Source organism: Colias croceus, chromosome 29 (genome assembly GCF_905220415.1).
Source record: "Colias croceus chromosome 29, ilColCroc2.1".
In the NCBI taxonomy this organism is placed as follows: domain Eukaryota; kingdom Metazoa; phylum Arthropoda; class Insecta; order Lepidoptera; family Pieridae; genus Colias; species Colias croceus.
The window spans coordinates 3,018,171-3,037,525 of record NC_059565.1 but is presented as its reverse complement, the minus strand read 5'-3'; the positions used below and the strand labels follow the sequence as shown (position 1 = coordinate 3,037,525).

At 34.0% G+C, this 19,355-nt stretch overlaps 1 protein-coding gene across 2 annotated transcripts; it reads left to right on the top strand.

The window, feature by feature from the left end:
- The first annotated feature begins 6,025 nt into the window (after nt 1-6,025).
- On the top strand, nt 6,026-16,346 carry LOC123704419 (CUE domain-containing protein 2). Of its 2 annotated transcripts, none has more exons than XM_045652810.1 (8): nt 6,026-6,078; nt 6,394-6,565; nt 8,692-8,823; nt 10,636-10,717; nt 12,628-12,748; nt 13,283-13,446; nt 13,829-13,958; nt 14,379-16,346. In XM_045652810.1, the coding sequence occupies exons 2-8, from the start codon at nt 6,400-6,402 to the stop codon at nt 14,439-14,441; spliced, it is 858 nt and encodes a 285-aa protein (XP_045508766.1). In that variant the 5' UTR covers nt 6,026-6,078; nt 6,394-6,399; the 3' UTR covers nt 14,442-16,346. The 2 variants fall into 2 exon arrangements, with proteins under 2 accessions (XP_045508766.1, XP_045508765.1); XM_045652809.1 differs by lacking the exon at nt 6,026-6,078 and adding an exon at nt 6,106-6,246.
- Nucleotides 16,347-19,355: the final 3,009 nt, after the last annotated feature.

Sequence of the window (19,355 nt, the reverse complement as noted above, 5' to 3'; positions counted from 1 at the left end):
ATTAAAACATTTGAAGTGTTTGAAAAAAAAACAAATGAATGGTTAAAATTTAAAGCATCACACAATAAATAAACATATAAACATTTTATATGTTAAAATAACCAATTGGGATGGTTTCCAATTGGTTATTATATTAAATACCTTGTTAAATACCTTGTTGTTAATTTAAAATGCATAATATATTATCTTAATTTAGATTTTAGACCAAATTTAAGATATAATATCTGTGGCCCTAGTGAAAAGGGGTACAAGTCCGATTTTGTCGAAAATTAGTTAAATATACCAAATTGATCAGAAGGAAATGCTCTATTATTTGGTGTAAACGGATCTAAGCTATGTCTAAAAACAAAGAAGTTATTTTGGTGCATATGGGTTTAACTTATACCATCAAAAGTACATAATTCGGATTCAAGTACTTTCGTATCGTTTTAAACTGAAAAATAAAAAATAAAATTGTGTTTTTTAATCTAAATTAACATAAACTACCTACGTTTTTATCAAATTGGTGTTAACTAATACAACAACAGATGGTCCTTATTAAATGGCTTAGTGAGTAATGATATTACTAGATATCAATTTGTTTTCACCAAAATAAATGTCAAAAATCAAGTATAACTCTTTTGAGATCAGTATTCACATTACGCTATTGTGAAATTAATAAATGTAATATAATACAATTTTAGTTGTATCCTACGAACAGCTTTAATTTTACGTGATAAACGATATAACTCGTCGTTCGGGGGAGTGGTGCGGGTGAGTAGGGAGCGCATAGCGCCCGCGTCCCGTCAGTCGCTCGCGCATGCTACTGAGCAGAACCTGTATCGATGTGTTGCAGTAACGTGAGTAAATTAGATCGTTTTTCACATATTTTTTGTAATTTATGTCGCAGTGAATGTATACTTTAACAGGTTTAAGTCTTACTGTACCTTTTTACACCTAAAAATTACGTTACAAGAACCTATTATGGAACGTAACTATTTGGAAATCTCTACATAGTAGGTATAAATCTTTAAAAATACGCAACGGATTTTGATGTATTTTTAATAGATAGAGTGATTCATTAAGTAGGTTAAATACATAGTTTTTGTACATTTAAATTTTATTTAAGTTAGTTATTTTCTTTTTTAGGATGGCTGGTAGAGGTAGAATTAACCGAATGATAGATCTTGTTCATCGAGAACTGGAAATGGTTAATGACGTGGATTGCTTAATTGAAGAACCTGTACCTTCTTGTTTACTGTTTACCGAGAATCAATCTCCAAAGCCAGGATTTTCGAAGAATAACTCTCCAAAGCCAGGATGTTCTACTGATTATGCCCCAATATTTGAATGTTTAAAAAACGTTTCACCAATCAGCTCAAAAGTATGTTCTCCTATGCCTGGATGTTCCCAAAATTTTACCCCAAGGCCAAACCCCGACAAAGATGACAATATATTTACTGATTCCGACGAAACATATCTCATATGTCTTGATATTGTTTCTCTATTAGTTGACAAGCTGCCATGCCCTGATATCGATTATTCTGGTGAAAGTAGTGATGACTACATACCAAATACACCCGATACAAGTGATTCGGATTGTTCAATACGGAATAGGCGTGCAAAAGGAAGACGCAATGTTATTATTCCTCAGTCAGACTCAGATGAGAGCAATAATACGTCATTTTGGGATAGAGAAGGTGTTATACAGGGTCGAAAACGTAAACCTAGGAAAAGTACAAAAGAAAGACGAGAAGATAGAGAAAATAGAAAAAAGAAAAGAAATCTTGGAAAAAGTTACCAGACAAAAAACGGAAAACCAGTTAAAGAAAGGATCATGAAAAGTTTGGAAACTTGTAGGATGAAATGTGCTGAGAGAATTCCTGAAGCGTTAAGAAAAAAAATTTTTGATCGTTATTGGAGTTTAGGTGACTATGATAGGCGTGTACTGTTCATTAGTAACCTTATAACGTTAAAAGAAAAAGCAACACAAAAAATGGCGCCTACAATCAAAAATAGGAATTATTCCAACGAGTTTTTCCTGAAGTTGGATTTAGAGTGTCATCGCATTTGTAAGGGTTGTTTTTTAAACACATTCGATGAAACGCCCAAGTTTGTCCAAACTGTGACAGATAAATTAAAATTAAGCGGTGGTTTGATTATAAATAAATCATCAAGAGGGAAAAAACCCAGTGTCTTTAAAATTGATGACGAAAGGCTAGAAGATGTTAAAGCTCAAATTTTGTCATTCCCTCTTTACGAAAGTCATTATGGGCGATCGAAGACAAACAAAAAGTTTTTGCCACCTCATTTAACTATTAAGGACATGTACAAGGCTTACTGTGAGATGCAGGAAAATCCAGTATCAATCACCATCTACTCATGGGTTTTCAGAGCCCAAAATCTATCTTTTAAGGCGCCTTATGTTGATACGTGTGTGAAATGCGATACTTTAGGTACGAAAATAAAATATAGTGAAGGTGCGGAGAGAGAAGAAAATGAAAAGCTTTTGATAGAGCACCAACGTAGAGCAGAAACTATTTATGATCAAAAATCTAAAGATCGGGCGCTTTCAATTACAAAAAATGATACAGTAGTCTTGTCATTTGACTTACAGCAATGCTTGCCAACACCGTACCTCAAATCTGGTGCTGCATTTTACAAACGTCCATTATGGACTTATAATTTGACTTTGAGGGACTGTACCTCTAATAAGGTATATTGTTTTATGTGGCATGAAGGAATTGGTGGTAGAGGGGCAAATCAAGTAGCTTCTTGTTTGTTTTATTACATAATGAACTGCATACCTGAAAACATAAAGCATCTTGTATTTTATTCTGACTCCTGTTCTGGCCAAAATAAAAATATTCACGTTGTTTGCATGTTCCTGTTAGCTATGCGTAATAATACAAATTTGGAAACCATAACGCATAATTTTTTAGTACCAGGCCATACTCATATGGATTGTGACGTGGATCATGCGTTAATTGAAAAAGCCAAGAAAAAAACTCAAATGGACATTCATCATCCGCGGGATTGGTATCAACTTGTCCGAACATGTAGTAAAAAGAAACCATTTACTGTTGTAGAAATGCATTCTGAATTATTTCTAGATTTTGCGAGTTATCTTAAAGGGCCACTGCAACAAAAGAAAATTGATGAAAATAAAAAGAAGTTCAACTTGTCTGAGTGTGCAGCTTTTAGGTATAAAAAAGGAGAATTTCCTCAATTTAATTACAAAATGCATGGCGAAGATGAATGGAACGTAGTGAATTTGCAAAGAAAACGAGGAAAGTCACCGCTCCCAAGTGTTTTTGAAACCGAATGTATACCAAAATTATACGATGGGCCGATTGCAATTTCTAATGAGAAAAAACAAGACTTGCTCAGCCTTCTCCCACTTATAAACCCCAGTGTCAGATCTTTTTATACTAATTTAATATCTAATGATATCAAAGATCAGCATCCTTTTCTAAATGATGACAGCGAAGATGAGATTTTCTAATTCTTTCTGTTTCTTAGGTTGTTTTTTAACTGTTCCTATAATTTCAAACATTGTAAAATATCCTTTGATTAGCGCAAGAAATTAAAAAAAATATATATATAATTATGAATTCCGCTTGTTTTATTTCTATTAAAATAATAATTAAGGGTTTAAGTAGCACAAAATACTTCATATAAGTCTACATGTACCACACGCCACGTATAAAATCTTTGTGAAAAAGACGCCAAGATATTTTTTTTTCATATTTTCTTTTTTTTTTAAGTTGACTTCAAGTACACATCTAAACACTATTTTCTTATAAAATAAGCTATTAAATATTTTATTTAATTACTTGGTTATCATAAAATTCATTCAAATGCGTATTCCTTTTCACATAAGCGAATTCTCAATTTACTTATGTGTAAAGGGGTATAAGTTATTTTATATCCTCGAGTAATTTATTTTGTGGAAGGTATAAGTCAGTATCTTAAAAACTATTAATTTTACATAAAAAATAACTGAATAATAATAAAAAACATACTCTGTTTACCTATAAAAAACATCACATCTATTACTTTTGCTGGCGGTTTGAATGTCACACGAGGACAAACGCAATTTTTGAGCGCTCCGTGTGTTTTTTGCCTCTCCTGTAAAGTTGTAGTTTTAGACTTAAATCCCTTTTCACTAGGGCCACAGATATTATGTAGGTATAACTTCCTCTTAAGATAGGTACCTATTCATAAATAAACCGATTCTAGTAATGTGAAATGTTGGGTTTTTAACTTTAAGTTTAAATATTGTTATATTGCTACATATTATGTATTTAAAAAAATATTAGCAACATAAATAGTTGAAAACGAAATACATTCCCCACAGCCGGAAGCCCCAAAAGAATACCAGATTTACTTTATAAATACATTTAATTAGTGATCCCGCCAATTAGTGATCTTTTTGCTTGTTTACCTTTTAGCGTGGTTGCCTGGAAGAGATCACTATTAAGTGATAAGGCCGCCAAAATAGTTGTACTCTGTTCTATGTGTAAGTAGTTCTAAGGCTTCTGTACAACTGTTCTGTACAACTATTAAAGAGTTAAATAAATAAATAAATAAATAAATAATAACTTATGTGAGACTTTTACACCCATGTCTGCACGATGCAGACTGGAGTTAAAGAATGAATATTATATACATTTTAATAATTATATAAAGACGTAAGCTTGGATGCTAACTCAGGGAAATCGCATCCACATTCTATTCCCGTGCGAACGGCGTATTCAGCAGTTTTGTATGAAGGCAGGGCCGTAATTAACGCAACAGAACATCTATTTGTCGATTAACAATGCCAGGAACAATATTATTATTTAGAATTTTTTACTTTAAAGAAAGTTATAGTGTGGAATGTGGAGCCATCTCCTGCAAAACCTTCAATTCTCTATAAAAATAGACTATGCAGGTATGCATGCATCTGTTTGTACTTATAGTAATTATCACAGATAAGGAAAGGGATAGGTGGAATTGAGTATCATGATTCTACTACATTATTTTATAATTTCATGAATTTGCTGCATTATTTGATATTTAGAAGCATCACTACTCATAATTTGACTGTATTATTCATATTTTTTAAGCTGCCTTTTCTTGATTCTGAATATTTATATTAACTATCATTTTTAGTTTCTTGAGTACTTAACTGTTGAGATAACTTGCCTGCTAGAGGGCTGGTTCGTATATCTGACTCCTCTGCCAAAGGATCGGGAGGTTCATTCATATATTTCCCGCCCCAAAACTTCTACGAGATTTCTTGAATAATAATAATATATAAGAAAACTTACCAATACACATAGCCATATTAATTTACAAGTATAATATATATAATTACTAGCTTTCCACCCGCAGCTTCGCCCGCGCAGTCAGAGAAAATCCCGCATAGTTCCCGTTCCCGTGGGATTTCCCGGATAAAACCTATCCTATTTTCCGGGGTAAAAGTAGCCTATGTCCTATCTCGGGTATCAAACTATCTCTATACCAAATTTCATGCAAATTGGTTAAATAGTTAAGGCGTGATTGAGTAACAAACAGACAGACATAGCTTTATTTTCGCATTTAAAATATTAGTATGGCTTAGCTTTCTTGCCCGCGGCATTGCCCGCGCAGTCAAAGAAAAACCCGCATAGTTCACGTTCCCGTGGGATTTCCGGGATAAAACCTATCCTATGTCCTTTCTCGGGTATCAAAATATCTCCATACCAAATTCATGCAAATTGGTTCAGTACCTAGTTAAGGCGTGATTAACTAACAGACAGACAGACAGAGTTACTTTCGCATTTATAATATTAGTATGGATTTGCAGTCAACTTCTCTAGTTTCGAACAGAGAGCAAGAAGTACCTACCTAATGTAAGTTTCGAAGTTTTCACTTTTCCGCGCTTTTTGAATATTCAGTGTTAAATGTCATGATGACAGTTGCTGTTTGACATATCCTTAGTACAGAATTTATTACAGATAACAATCATTATTTAATAACGTCCAAACAAAAGTTTATTGTTATTAAATAGACAGGAAAAAACAAGTATTTTTTAATAAATCCAATTATTTATTTACCTTTTCAAGTGTTTTTGTAAGTGTCATTTTGTTCCAGATATCAATACCATGTCCCAGACGTCATTGTTTATTAAAAACATAATCGCTTGTATTGATTTTTCGCTTTTCGAAGTAATTCGCACAGTTCACAGCTTCTCTCGTCTAAAATTAACTAGTTTCGTTTTAAAACACTACAATTGCAATTGTAAGTGCTTGTATTGTGTCTTAGGCAGATTTTCCTTTTCATTTAAACGTAAATAAGTTAATATTCTCTTTGTGTATCGACCCGTAACGCATTCTATAGTCCCTTGGTTTATTTCTAACATTTACAATAGAAATTACATTGTTTTAGATAAAAATGAGTGCGATAGCGCAGCAGGAAAGTTTCATTAAGGCGAGTTTATTTCATTTTATTGAGAAAAACGTACCATCAGCCAATCTAACTGTTATTGACGAGATAGTCTTGTCCTATGTTACTTCGATTTTAGAACTAGCGTCGCAGGACTCCTGTTTTGATGTGGAAGGTAAGATGCTTCGCATTTATGTATTACTGAATAATTTCTCCAATTTTTACCTTTTTTAATGTACAAATTTTATTTTTATACACCACTCAGTGCACCGGCAGATGTTGTTTCGCCCTATTGCCCCATTTTCGTGTTTTCTCCCAATAAGAATCTTCCTTAACTATGCTTTATCAAAAACGTTTTAAAATAAATTATCATAATTGGTTGAGCCATTTTTGAGTTTTACGCTTGGCAACACATTTGGCGATTCATTTTTTATTTTATAGACTAGCTGTCCCAGCAAACATTGTTCTGCCTGACTCTTATCACCACTTAGGAGTATGAAAAATATATGTCTGATTCTCACACCTACCCAATATGCAAAATTTCATGAGAATCGGTCAAGCCATTCCGGATATAAACTTCAAACACCGCAGCAAACAATTTTATATATTCAATATTTGTTATATTATATTTATTATTTATTTGCATACAGTTTAAAACCAGTCTTCATACAGCAGCAGATAGATTCTTAATCTGTTTCACTCATGCATTTTCTACAAAGACTATAAGTAATTATACTTAACTAGCTGTGCCCTGCGGTTTTACCTGCATTGCTTCTTTCTTATTGGTCTTAGCGTAATATACAGCCTAGTATCTGCCGCAATAAATGGGGCTTGATAACACTGAAAGAATTTTTCAAATAGGATAGCCTTCCTAATTCCGATAAATAGGCTATCAAACAACAAAAGAATTTTTCAAATCGGACCAGTAGTTCCTCAGATGAGCACATTCAAACAAACAAACTCTTCAGCTTTATAATATTATATAGATTTAAAATTTTAATATTGTATAGGTAGTTCAGAAGCAAAGCGATTTGTTTTTCAAACAGAATTTAGTCAGATTTATATAAGATTTAAATAACATCTGTTACGCAAGAAGATTCTGGTCTATAGAACTATATTGGCTTCTTTTGCCAAAGCTAATATGGATCTATTTAATGAAATTTGTCTAGACTTAATAATAATTATTATTTGAAACAAAAATATATTAATCTCAAACCACAAATGTGCACTGAAACAAAAAATTATATAAGAAACTTATAAAAAAAAGTTGAGCTATGTCAAGAGACATCCGGATGGAACGAAGTGTTAAGTTAGAGAGAGACAGAGAGAGCCACGCGCACTTTGCACGGCTTACAACTCTAGCAAAAAGTGTCGTGACACCTTTTCGTAAGAATTTTTTTCTTCTAGCCCCCTTTCACAACGCGTGATAAGCAACTTCGTTCCAATAATAACAACCCATCAATTTACCAATAAACAAGAACCAACTTTTTAAATTAGTTCACAATTACCAATGGACCTGTTTCTTTTTACATTTTTATCAGCTTCACTTGTCTGTTTGTATCTAACCAATTCCTTAAGATTTGTTTACAAACATAACAAAAAACTAGAAGGCACGATACTGCCAACATCCAGAAAATACTCCACACTACTACCAACTACGGAGAAATAGGTGAATAATAGCAAAATTTGAATTATTATTTTTTCACAAAGCAAACAACTAATGACCTTATGATCGTCAAGACGTATAACATTAAGTCTGCCTGTGACCACGCTCGCTGGATAATAATATAATGAATAAATCACGTTTTAAATCCGCTATAAGCTTTAATTTATAAATGTATATAGATAATACTCGCGTAAAATTAAACACAAGAAAGTACTAATTAGCCTCATTGTTTCTACCTACCCACATTTTCATCTTCACCTACTTATACTATCATTCTATGATATATAAAAGAGCTAGATACGTTACCCGCTCTCTATTTTGGCAAGAAAAAACTCAGGTAAGTGCCCGAGTTTCACTTAGTCACGCACCATTCAGCGTCGTGGCTGGACGTTCTTTTTGTATTTTAATCGGCAGTTGTTATTACGAAGTACATGAGTGAGACATGTATTATGTCTCGTGCGTGAGAGTGAAAGAGAGAACAACTGTATTGGTGATAATGCGTTAGTAAGTAGGTATGTATTAATTACGCTGTTTTTTAGTGCAATGATGTTGGCGTATGCCGCGTCTACTAGTATAATAGGTCATTGCTATCATTAGCTTACGTAAACAAATCTTAACATAAAAAAAATTGTCAGGTTTCATGGAGTTCATGGCGGGCTACATTCCCGGCTTCGAGAACATCAACACGGAGATGGTGTACGAGTGGTTGGTCCAGGTGGAGGCGGACATATCTAGACGCGATGAGAGTGATTCCAACTCTAATCAAGGTATGTCTGAATCGCGCTATCGAAGTATTTATATCGAGCTATATTTATTTTATAATATTATTTCACTAGCTTTCCGCCGGCGGCTTCGCCCGCGTTTTCAAAGAAAAACCCGCATAGTTCCCGTTCCCGTGGGATTTTCGGGATAACACCTATCCTATGTTTTAATCCAAGTTACCCTCTATATGTGTGCTAAATTTCATTGTAATCGGTTCAGTAGTATTTGCGTGAAAGAGTAACAAACACACACACACACACACACACAACCTCACAAACTTTCGAATTTTCATATTAGTAGGATGCTTTTCCTATAACTATGCTCAGGATTCACTGAAAATCGGTGCTGCGACGTTTTCACGTTTTAGGTGTTTTTCAAGTGATATCCCCTTTTAAAAGCACTTTGCTTCATAGACCACTTACTACATACTACATGGGTATAATTGTATATAATTTATACAAGTATTTTTTATTAAGCTATTGCGTAGCTTCTATCGCGGGCCTTGAGCGCGGGGACCGAATCGAGAAATTCCGTAACGAAAAATCCTCACGCTCCCCACTCCGACGGGCGGAGGTGTGGCTTGAAGGCATAGCATGATGCAATAGCTTTACCGCGGCAGTCCCCGAGTGACACACGTCTTTTATTTTTTTAATTATTTATTCATTTATTTCAGGCAACAAATGTAGTCCTAGTCTGTCTGTATGTCTTTTTTCTTTTCTTGATATATGTTGTGAAGTATATTTAATATATTTTATGCTGATTACTTAAAAAATGCATAAGCAACTGTTATAATAATATTATTATACTTATTTTAACAAACACTGATGTGACTAGTATTTATGATTCTTGAATAAACTACCTAACTGAAGTTACACAAGTGATAACTGCGTTAAAAACAACCGACTTCAAACTTGCACTTGCAAAAATGCCCATAAAATAAAAACTACTGGGCCTATCCGAATAAAATTTTTATGGGACCAATTACCAATTCGACACCATCCCGCATCGAACAAAAAAAGAATCACGTAAATCGGTTCAGAAACCTCGGAGTAATCGGTGTACATACATAAAAAAAAAACATACCGGCCGAATTGATAACCTCTTCCTTTTTTTGAAGTCGGTTAAAAATATTAGTCACTTACAACTCTATTATTTTTATTAGCATTTTTGTACAAAAAAGCATTATTAACAAAGAAATCTTAGACATGAGAATGCGCGGGTTGATAAGGTGGGCGCGTTGCTAGCGTGTAGGTAGCTCTCAGTTTAGAAATCGAAAATCGATATACCTTGGGCGCCTCTTTCAACAATAAAATGGCTAAATTATTTTATTTGTTAGTACAAACATAAACTCGAAAAACAACCCTTATGCAGTCTGGTAAAAATGGTTATTAATTTTTGTGCTTTCCGTTCGCAACTCCGCCCGCTTTGTCTTTAACCTTATGAATTAGGTATATACTATAAACCTTCTTCGAGATTTCGAGAATCTATACTAATATTATAAAGCTGAAGAGTTTGTTTGTTTGAACGCGCTAATCTCAAGAATTACTGGTCCGATTTCAAAAATTCTTTCGGTGTTAGATAGCCCATTTAAATAGAAATTTGTGTGATGAATGTAGATGTTTGCTCTGTGTCATAATTATCTATATAAGTATTTATTTAAAATTATAATATATGTGTGTTTATCAGCCATCTGGTTTCCATAACACAAGCGAAAGCATAGTATGAGATCAGATCGTGCCGTGTGTGAAAGTCCTATCCTGAAATATTTATTATTATTACCATTATGATGTTTTGATGTATTTTAATATAATTTACAGACGATTCAGCCGGCAGTGGCAAGATCAGCCTGAATCTACTGAATCTGAACGGTATGCTACCAACAAGCACTAAGAACAATCGGTAAGTCATAAGTTATCTTTTGAACAAAAGTTTTTTTTTATATATTTATGAACAATATGAGCTTTTGTATATTTATTCTTAACTAGCTTTCCGTCCGCTGCTTCGCCCGCTTTGTCTAAAACCTAATAAAATATATTATACCTACTAACACTTTATGAAGGTTTTTCCTCGAGAATCACCATAAGCATCAAAATCCGTTACGTAGTTAATACTATATATATATATTAGTACATGTTACTTAGTATAAGTGCTGATTTACACAGGGTCAGTAACTGACTACAAATTCGAGGCAAATCAGTGGTAACCCGAAAAAAAACCCTGTGTAAACAGATTTGAAGTCAGTCAGTCAGGCCGAAATTCGGCGCCGCGACTGACTCGTCTACTGACCCTGTGTAAATCAGCACTTAGTCCATTGAAATGTTACATTTTTTAGACCTAACTTGCGTTTTTTAGAGGACGCAATTTTATTTTTTTGGTGGGTAGGGGGGGTCAGTGTGAAGCTAAAACCAAGTTTGTGGGGTCGCCACCCTTGTCCCACGGCCGCCATCTTGAAAAAAGCGGTTGAAATGGTTTTTACGATATACACACACCGGCACAATTAGCGGAATAGAAACCTATACGCGAGAACATCGTCTGGGATTTGAACGAATGGCAGCAGGTTCTCTTTACTGATGAGTGCAGAGTTCTTTTAAAACAGATCGATTGGAGACAGCGAATATGGAGACACAGAATAGAACGCCAAATATAGTCTAATTTTGAACACACAGTGGCTTATGGTGGCGGCTCGATTATGGTTTGGGGAGGGATATGTTTGAGAGCTCGCACGGAGTTAGTGATAGTCACAGGAGGGACCATGACAGCAGATAAATACATCAGAGACATTTAAGAAGAACATGTTGTACCATTTGCCCCATTTATTGGTGACGACTTTATTCTAATGCAAGATAATGCTCGTGCTCATAGTGCACAATCGGTATAGGCATATCTGAGCCACGTAAGTATACCGGTGATGCAGTGGCCAGCAAATTCCCCCGATATGAATCCGATAAAACATGTCTGGGACTTGCTAAAAAGAAGGGTTAAATCCAGAATGCCACCCCCCAACAATCTGAATGAACTTGGAAACGCATTACTTGAGGAGTGAGAGCGGTTGCCTCAAGAAATCATCGATAACATAATCTGTAGCAAGCCCAGACGAATGGAAACCGTAATCAGAGCAAGAGGGCGAAACACTCGTTATTAATTTTAATTTAATTTTATTGTCAAATCATTTAATGCTTACTTTTTTATTTTTTTTGTGATGGTTCATAATCATGTAAAAATTTCACTTATTTCAAATTTCTTTATTTTTCAATAAAAATAAGTCGTTGTTAAAAGACGTTAATCAATTTGTTATTTTGTGTCTAATTACATTTTCGTCAAATATATGCGTTATTATCTCATAGTCTCACTTTTTTTTCTGTTCCGCTAATTTTCTTTTAAACTATTTATCTGATAAAAAAAATGCAATGCATTCAATAATGCAATCCCAAATGTAACTTTTCAATGGACTATATTATAGAATAAAGATTTAAGAATAGACAGTGACAGCAGCTTTGTTTTATACTATGTAGAGATAAAGTGTTATTTATATTGAGGGTGATTTTATTAGTCTTTATAGAATTAAAATACATATTATTTGATTCTAGTTTTTGCTCTATTTGGTATTACAACATTATTCTCAAAACTAAACTGGCCATTAGTTTTACGTGCTTAAAAATTCGCAAAAAAAAAGGAAGCGCCATTTTAAGCCATTGACCACCGAGCGGCTCAATGAGACCGCGACACAATAGATTTTCTATTATGTCTGTTATTCCGGGGGCTGATTTAATAAATGCTGGCTGGGTTAATAAATATTTTTCTTTCATCAGCTCTCATTCCAACTCCGAAAGCTCTGAATGCGCGGAGCGTCGTCCTATCATAGACACTGAAGAATATGCGGAGCAGTGCAGGGCCTTAACTGAGATGTTCCCGAACACTTGCGCTATGGAGGTAATGAATGAACGAACAATGTGAATGAAATACATGATTGAACGAATGACATGAATGATTGAACGAAATGATTGGTTAGAATCGAATTACATAAATAAATGAATGAATCAATAAAATTATAATATGGTAGAGAAAAGTGGTGAAGGTAGTTTGGATTTAAAGATATGATAGCATACACATAAAATATTATTTGAAATTTTTAACAGATTAAAGTATTCTCTATCCATACTATCCATATCTACTAATATTATAAATGCGAAAGTAACTCTGTCTGTCTGTCTGTTACTCAATCACGCCTTAACTACTGAACCAATTTGCATGAAATTTGGTATAGAGATATTTTGATACCCGAGAAAGGACATAGGCTACTTTCATCCGGATGTCTTTATGTCCCTTTATGTCCCGGACATAGGATAGATTTTATCCCGGAAACCCCACGGGAACGGGAACTATGTGGGTTTTTCCTTGACTGCGCAGGCGATGCCGCGGGTGGAAAGCTAGTTTTTCTATATATCTTTTTTTTACCATTAACAGATAAAACACTGCGTGTCCATCGCTTGCGGTGACCCCGAGCGTGCTGCAGCGACTCTATTACACCGTCGCGAGCAAGGACAATCACTATCCGCGGCCGCAATACACACCGTGGCGAAGCAACCGCTGTGTGACGATCACGAGATCAAGAACAGGATCATTGCTCGGTGAGGCTGCTTTTACACCGTTGCGTAACATGGGGCTTTTGATATTAGGTTTGGCAATTTTGTCTGTTGTGTGGGGCCGCATTTACACCGTTTTGTGAACAGCTGGAATCAGTTATGGAATAATTATTGTTGGTAAGATTTACACATTTGCGAGCAAGGATAGTCACTATCGTAATTAATCATTAGCTTATCATAATAATTATTTTATTACATTTCATTAAATTTTAATAGATAATTTAAATTTTACATAAATTTTGAGTTCGTTTAACTGTGTTTATATAACTTTGTATGTACGACATTTTTAACTTTTTTACGTCAAATGCTTTAAAAAAACAACAAATTATTATTATTTATTCCTAAAATATCTTTAATAAAATTTCAGTTACTCCTATGTGGACAAGGACGCAGAGACAAAAGAGCATAAGCCGTTAGCTCCTAAAATCGAGCCGAAGAAAATGGTCCGCTACAGGGACAATAAGATTGTCTCGCTTAAGGGGGAGCGGTACACTGAGGTATGTGATATTTTTGTAGAAATAATGCGAATTAAAAAAATCGAATATATTATGTTAGTATTTTTTTTTACCTAAAAAATATTCGTCGAATTTAAGATGTTATTTTTATAGCATTAAATGCAATTTTTGTTAGTTTTTTCAAATGGTAACATTTAAATTATGCACTGCAATTTTAAATACATAATATTATGAAACATCTATTTTTTTTATTTTGATAGTTGAAATAATTGAATACTTATAGTTATGCCGCGCGGTTTTATTCTGTAGTAATATGTTATTACCACAAGAACACAACCTAACATTTTCCCGGGTTTTCGTCAGGTGAAACTGCGCGGTATAGCTACTTATTTTTATACCTTTCTAAATTTTTATATATAAAGCAAAAATACTTAAGCGGCCGTTTATCGCTCCCTCCCATAGGTGCCAAAGTCCGGTATCGACGAGGAGCATTTAAAGAAACCCAAAAAACAGCATTGCCCTTAACCTTTAAAACCACGTCAGTACGGTGAAAAAGCGGATGCTTGCCGCATTACCGCGATACCCCTGTCCTATTGTCTATTATACCCCTCTCCCCGCCCCAAACGCGTAAATGTGACGCAAACGCATAACGCGCGTAATACGCAACGTTTAACGCACGAAAACGCGAAAAGACCGCTCGCGAAACGCACAAATGTGACAAAATTACGTACAAAAGTTTACTTCTGCGTCATTTTGACGCAGCTGTGCGTTTTTGCGCTCAAATGGCATGATAAAACTTGCGTATCGCGTTTTAACAGTTTTGGTATTGATTCAGCAAGTGATGAAAAAGTTTTGGTTGTTAACAGTTTGGTGCGTTTGTTGCGCGTCACGCGTCGCGTCACGTTTACGCGTATTCCGTACCTTTACGCGGGGCGTATATGTCGTGTTAGTGTTGTAGTTACCGCGCGTGAGTCGCACTTTTTTTACGCGGCGTTTATTTTATCCGCTTTTTCATGTACTGATTACTTTTCGTCACGTTACGTTCGACGTCGGTATACGCGACGCAGCTCGTGCGTTGCGTTATTTTGTTTAATTCGCGTGTTTAATTTTAAGCTCTCTATAAGGCAGCGTGTATTCAGTATTATTTACACTAGCAATACTATGGCATCCGCTTTTGATATGCGTACATGTGTTCAAGTCGATAGGGGGAATGTGGTTAACGAATTTTTGGGATGTCTGTGTAAGAGTGATGCCATAGATAATGAAAAATATTACTTATCTGCGGTCGGGGGTGCGCTAAAATGCCGCAAGAGTACATGCGCATATTACGCATCGTCTCAGCGGCATTTTAGCGCCGCTCCCGCCAAATTTGTATTCCTCTTAGTTTTAAGCATAGAGATCTGTCTCAAACCTGTGATTTTTAAATATTATTATTTAATTATAAATGTGATTTTTATGATAGTTTTATCGTTTTTACACTCATCTGTGATTCTGATGCCATTGTATATTATAGTCGACCCTTTAAGTGGTTATGTTTTAATTCGTACACGTTATGTCGAATTTGGCAATTTTAGTGCGCCGATTTGGCGCAATTTATGATTGAAATACTATTTAGCTTTAAAATATGTGTTAGTGATTTTTAAATTTCGAATCAATAACCGTTCCATATTCAAATGCGTCGACTGTTTGTTGCCATCGTTAAAAATGAGATGCGTTTCGCTTGATGGTTATAAAAAGATAGTAAAATTTATGATTTCGTATTTATAAACAAAAATCTTAAGAATATTTGGTGTGAAATGAATTTTTGTAGTATTTAAGGGCAGTTAGCATCAAGGGGAACGCAGACAAAATTTTAAATAGACTTTTAACACAGGGTTGTAATAATGCGGTCCAAATTAATCCTGTACGACATAGATAGATAAATAATTCTGGTTTTAGATAGGTTTCAATTGATTTCTATATTAAATGTATAGAAAAATACTTTTTTTCCACTAAATCACTAACACATATCGTAACAAATTTGACGATGGATAGACTGACGTCGCTTACTCATCCAATGAGTAAAATTTGTTTGTTTTTATTCTTCAATTGTATTTTTAATTGTTTTTTGTTTGTTAACACAAGATATTTAAGAAAAAAGACAAAAAAAATATACCGGCCGAATTGAGAATTCCTCGGCGGGCTCCTTTTTTTTTTGAAGTCGCTAAATAATTGGATTTTTCGTATAAAAATTTCTCCAGTTTTTAGAGTTCATCCTATTTTTTAAACTGGTAACAAAAATAGATGACAGTTGTTATTATTAAAAAAAATTGACAATTAAAAATGACGTTAAAATTAAGTAGTATTTCCTTACAAAAGTATATTATTTGCTTGATAACATACTTAGAGCTAGCGCGCAAGAGCAACTTTTGTCTCCTTCACTATTTAGTCTCTCCCATCAACTCCATGGGGAGTTGCGTCGCTACGTGCTTGCACTTTCTTACTAGCCCATAGAGTTGATGGGAGAGACTAAATAGTTGCGGAGACAAAAGTTGCTTTTGCGCGCTAGCTCTTGTATTATTTGTTTTAATTATAAGTAAAAGCAAATTAAAAATACGATTGAAGCTATTTATCGCTCAGCCTAGCTGAGTGCCTTTTTATTGTTTATTTTGAACTCTTTTAAAATACCTCTGTCTATCTATTTTTAATTTTTATATCAATTTTAATACAATAAATCTTTATTTTTATTGTCAATTTTTATATTTACCAGTGTATCTCTGCAGTAAAACAGGAGACAAAATACTTTTTTTATGTTGTTTATTTTTTTTTATTTGATGATACAATAGCATAGATACGAATGGAAATGTTATAGTTAATTAATAAATGAACTTTTATTTGTTTCAAAAAGAAAAAATTGAATATGTTTTTTTTCCAATTTGCCGCCCTTTTTGTGCAAAGATATAATGGTCAAACTCTATGACTATAGATTTTCATAGCGAATAGACAGAGGTCCGTATGATTTGAACTCGAATTATTATTATTAATTTATTGGAATGTAATTTAGCCAAAATTGGTGCTAAATAAATGTTTGGAAATTGCCAAAATGTCGTATTATAGGTAAAATTAAAAAAAATCGATTGTTCTAATCGATAAGATGCATTTATTTCTTGCCAAGTATTTTGTGTTTTATTTATTGATAATTATTTATTTAGAGATTTTATTTTTCATTTATGTTATTGGTATTTTTGTGAAGGAGTTTAAGGAATATAACGTACGTTATATCATGCCCTCGATGATTGAAAAACGATGGTAATTAAAACCATAAAGACATTTTAAATTGTTTTAATTTTGATCTGGTTTTGTGCCTCGTCTGTCATCGAATATTCATTTTACAATTTGTCAAGAATGCATTAAATTATAATATACAAAATAAACCCAAAATATTTTGGGGAAGTTAGCAAACATGCAATCAATCATTTTTGTATTTTATTGGCAAATTGTAATGCTGGCAACACTGATTTACTATCTCATTTAAAAGAGCATTTATTTAAAAAAGAAACATTATTTAAACGATTACATATTATTTATAAGAGAAGAATTCCATCACAATTCTTTTTTTATTTATTGACACAAGTTTTTAGCCTCTATCTAGTTATAAGTTCTAAAAACTTTTATATATTTATGTTTTAAACGGAGTATGAGTCTACATGGCAAATAGTTGAGACGAACGATTCTTGAATCTGATAAAACAATCAAATGCTAGTCATTATCAATTTAACAGTTATTTATAAGTATAAATATGAATTCGCATCTATTTTTTAAGTCATAAAAAGTGACAGCAGATTTTTTTTATTCTTATCTGTCAATGTCATTTAAACGTCAGTGTTGCCAGCAATGGCGTCAAAATCACAGATGAAATTGAAAACGTTGTAATCGCCGCATTTAATTTGTATCGTTTTGTATTAAATTATTATTATTATTTGTATTTAATTGTATGTAAGTAGTGTAGTTTGCGATGAGCGCGCACTTGATGTCATATCTCCCTTGAGGAAATACAATGTATGAATATATCTTAAACCCTTTGGTGTGTTTTATTTATTTCCTCGTTCCGATTCCTTTGATCCTTTATTAAATAAAAGAATTATCGATGAATCTTATTTCGTTTAATGATAATAGATGTAGGGTTATTTGGTATGTGCTTTACTATTATGTAATAAGAAGTTCAGAAAATATATGCAATGTCCACTTAAGAAAGGGATTCTAGAAAAAATACCAGCGATTCGCATAATCGCTCTAGCCGTAAGTATCTGTACTGTTAAAAGATTGAGCAGGTTTTCTTTTCTTTCTTTCCTCAAAAAGCGACTTACTTTATATAAACAATGTTTTTAACCAAAATTATTTGAAGTGTGACAAAACCAATTCTTACGTTGTTATAACACAAAATATGATTGAATATTTATTGCACTACACATTAAAAGACTCTCCGTCGACAACAGAATTTTAATTAAAAATAATCGATTTCCAAAAGAAAAAACATCAAAAAAAAACTATATTTTTCCAATGAAGGGTACTATGTGATGCGGGAAGGGGTCCACCCTCGTAAGGTAAATCCGGTCACTCACATTCGCACGAACTCAATACTTCAAGCATCGTCCTCACATTTGTAATGTTTTCCATACACGAGCATACACGGAGCATAAATATTCGTACATTTAACGAACGTTTGCAAGTGAGTGCTAGGTTCACACGAACTCTAATCATAGAGACTAGTATAGGAAATTTGCAAATTTATTTCCATACACAAACATTCGTATTATATTCGCAAGTGAGTGACCCGAAACTAAAACCCCGCATCCATACATAGTACCTGGAGGGAACGGGGGTGAGGCCATGGAGCCGCCAAAGACCCAGAGCTGCGTATTGCCTCAACACGACCCGACCCAGCGTGCTGAGGGATGTCTAACCGTGCTCCGAACGGATGACTTAGAGCAAGGAGAACATGATACTCATGTTGGTCAAACAAATACTCGAATTAAAAAAATAATAGCTGATGACGATGGTTTAACCGAACAAATAAATACTTCACAAGCCGACAATGTTGGTCAAAAGAATACTTTAGAAGCTGCGAAAATAATGGCAGATGACGACACTAAACAAGAGCATGACGCTTGTCAAGCCAAGAAGCCTCTAGTAGCAAATTACAACAATGCAACTGAAACAAATAAAAATCGTCACGCCAAGAAAACACCTATTCTAGTAGATAACGAATTGGCTTCAACTGAAGACACTAATAACAAATCTCGACCCAAGAAAACTATAATTGATGACGACGCTTCAACGGAACAAGCACATGATACACGTCGAGCCAAGAAAACAATAACAGTTAACGACACTTCAACTGAACAAAGAAATACCTTTCTAGCTAAGAAAACTTTACCAGCAACTAACGATGCTCCAAGC

Bases quoted from the DNA above. Each gene is read 5' to 3' on its own strand.
- LOC123704419 (XM_045652810.1), top strand. From the start codon at position 6,400: ATGAGTGCGATAGCGCAGCAGGAAAGTTTCATTAAGGCGAGTTTATTT. The intron at 8,824-10,635 runs GTATGTCTGAAT...TATAATTTACAG, and splicing joins TGATTCCAACTCTAATCAAG to ACGATTCAGCCGGCAGTGGC. The intron at 10,718-12,627 runs GTAAGTCATAAG...TTCTTTCATCAG, and splicing joins ACAAGCACTAAGAACAATCG to CTCTCATTCCAACTCCGAAA.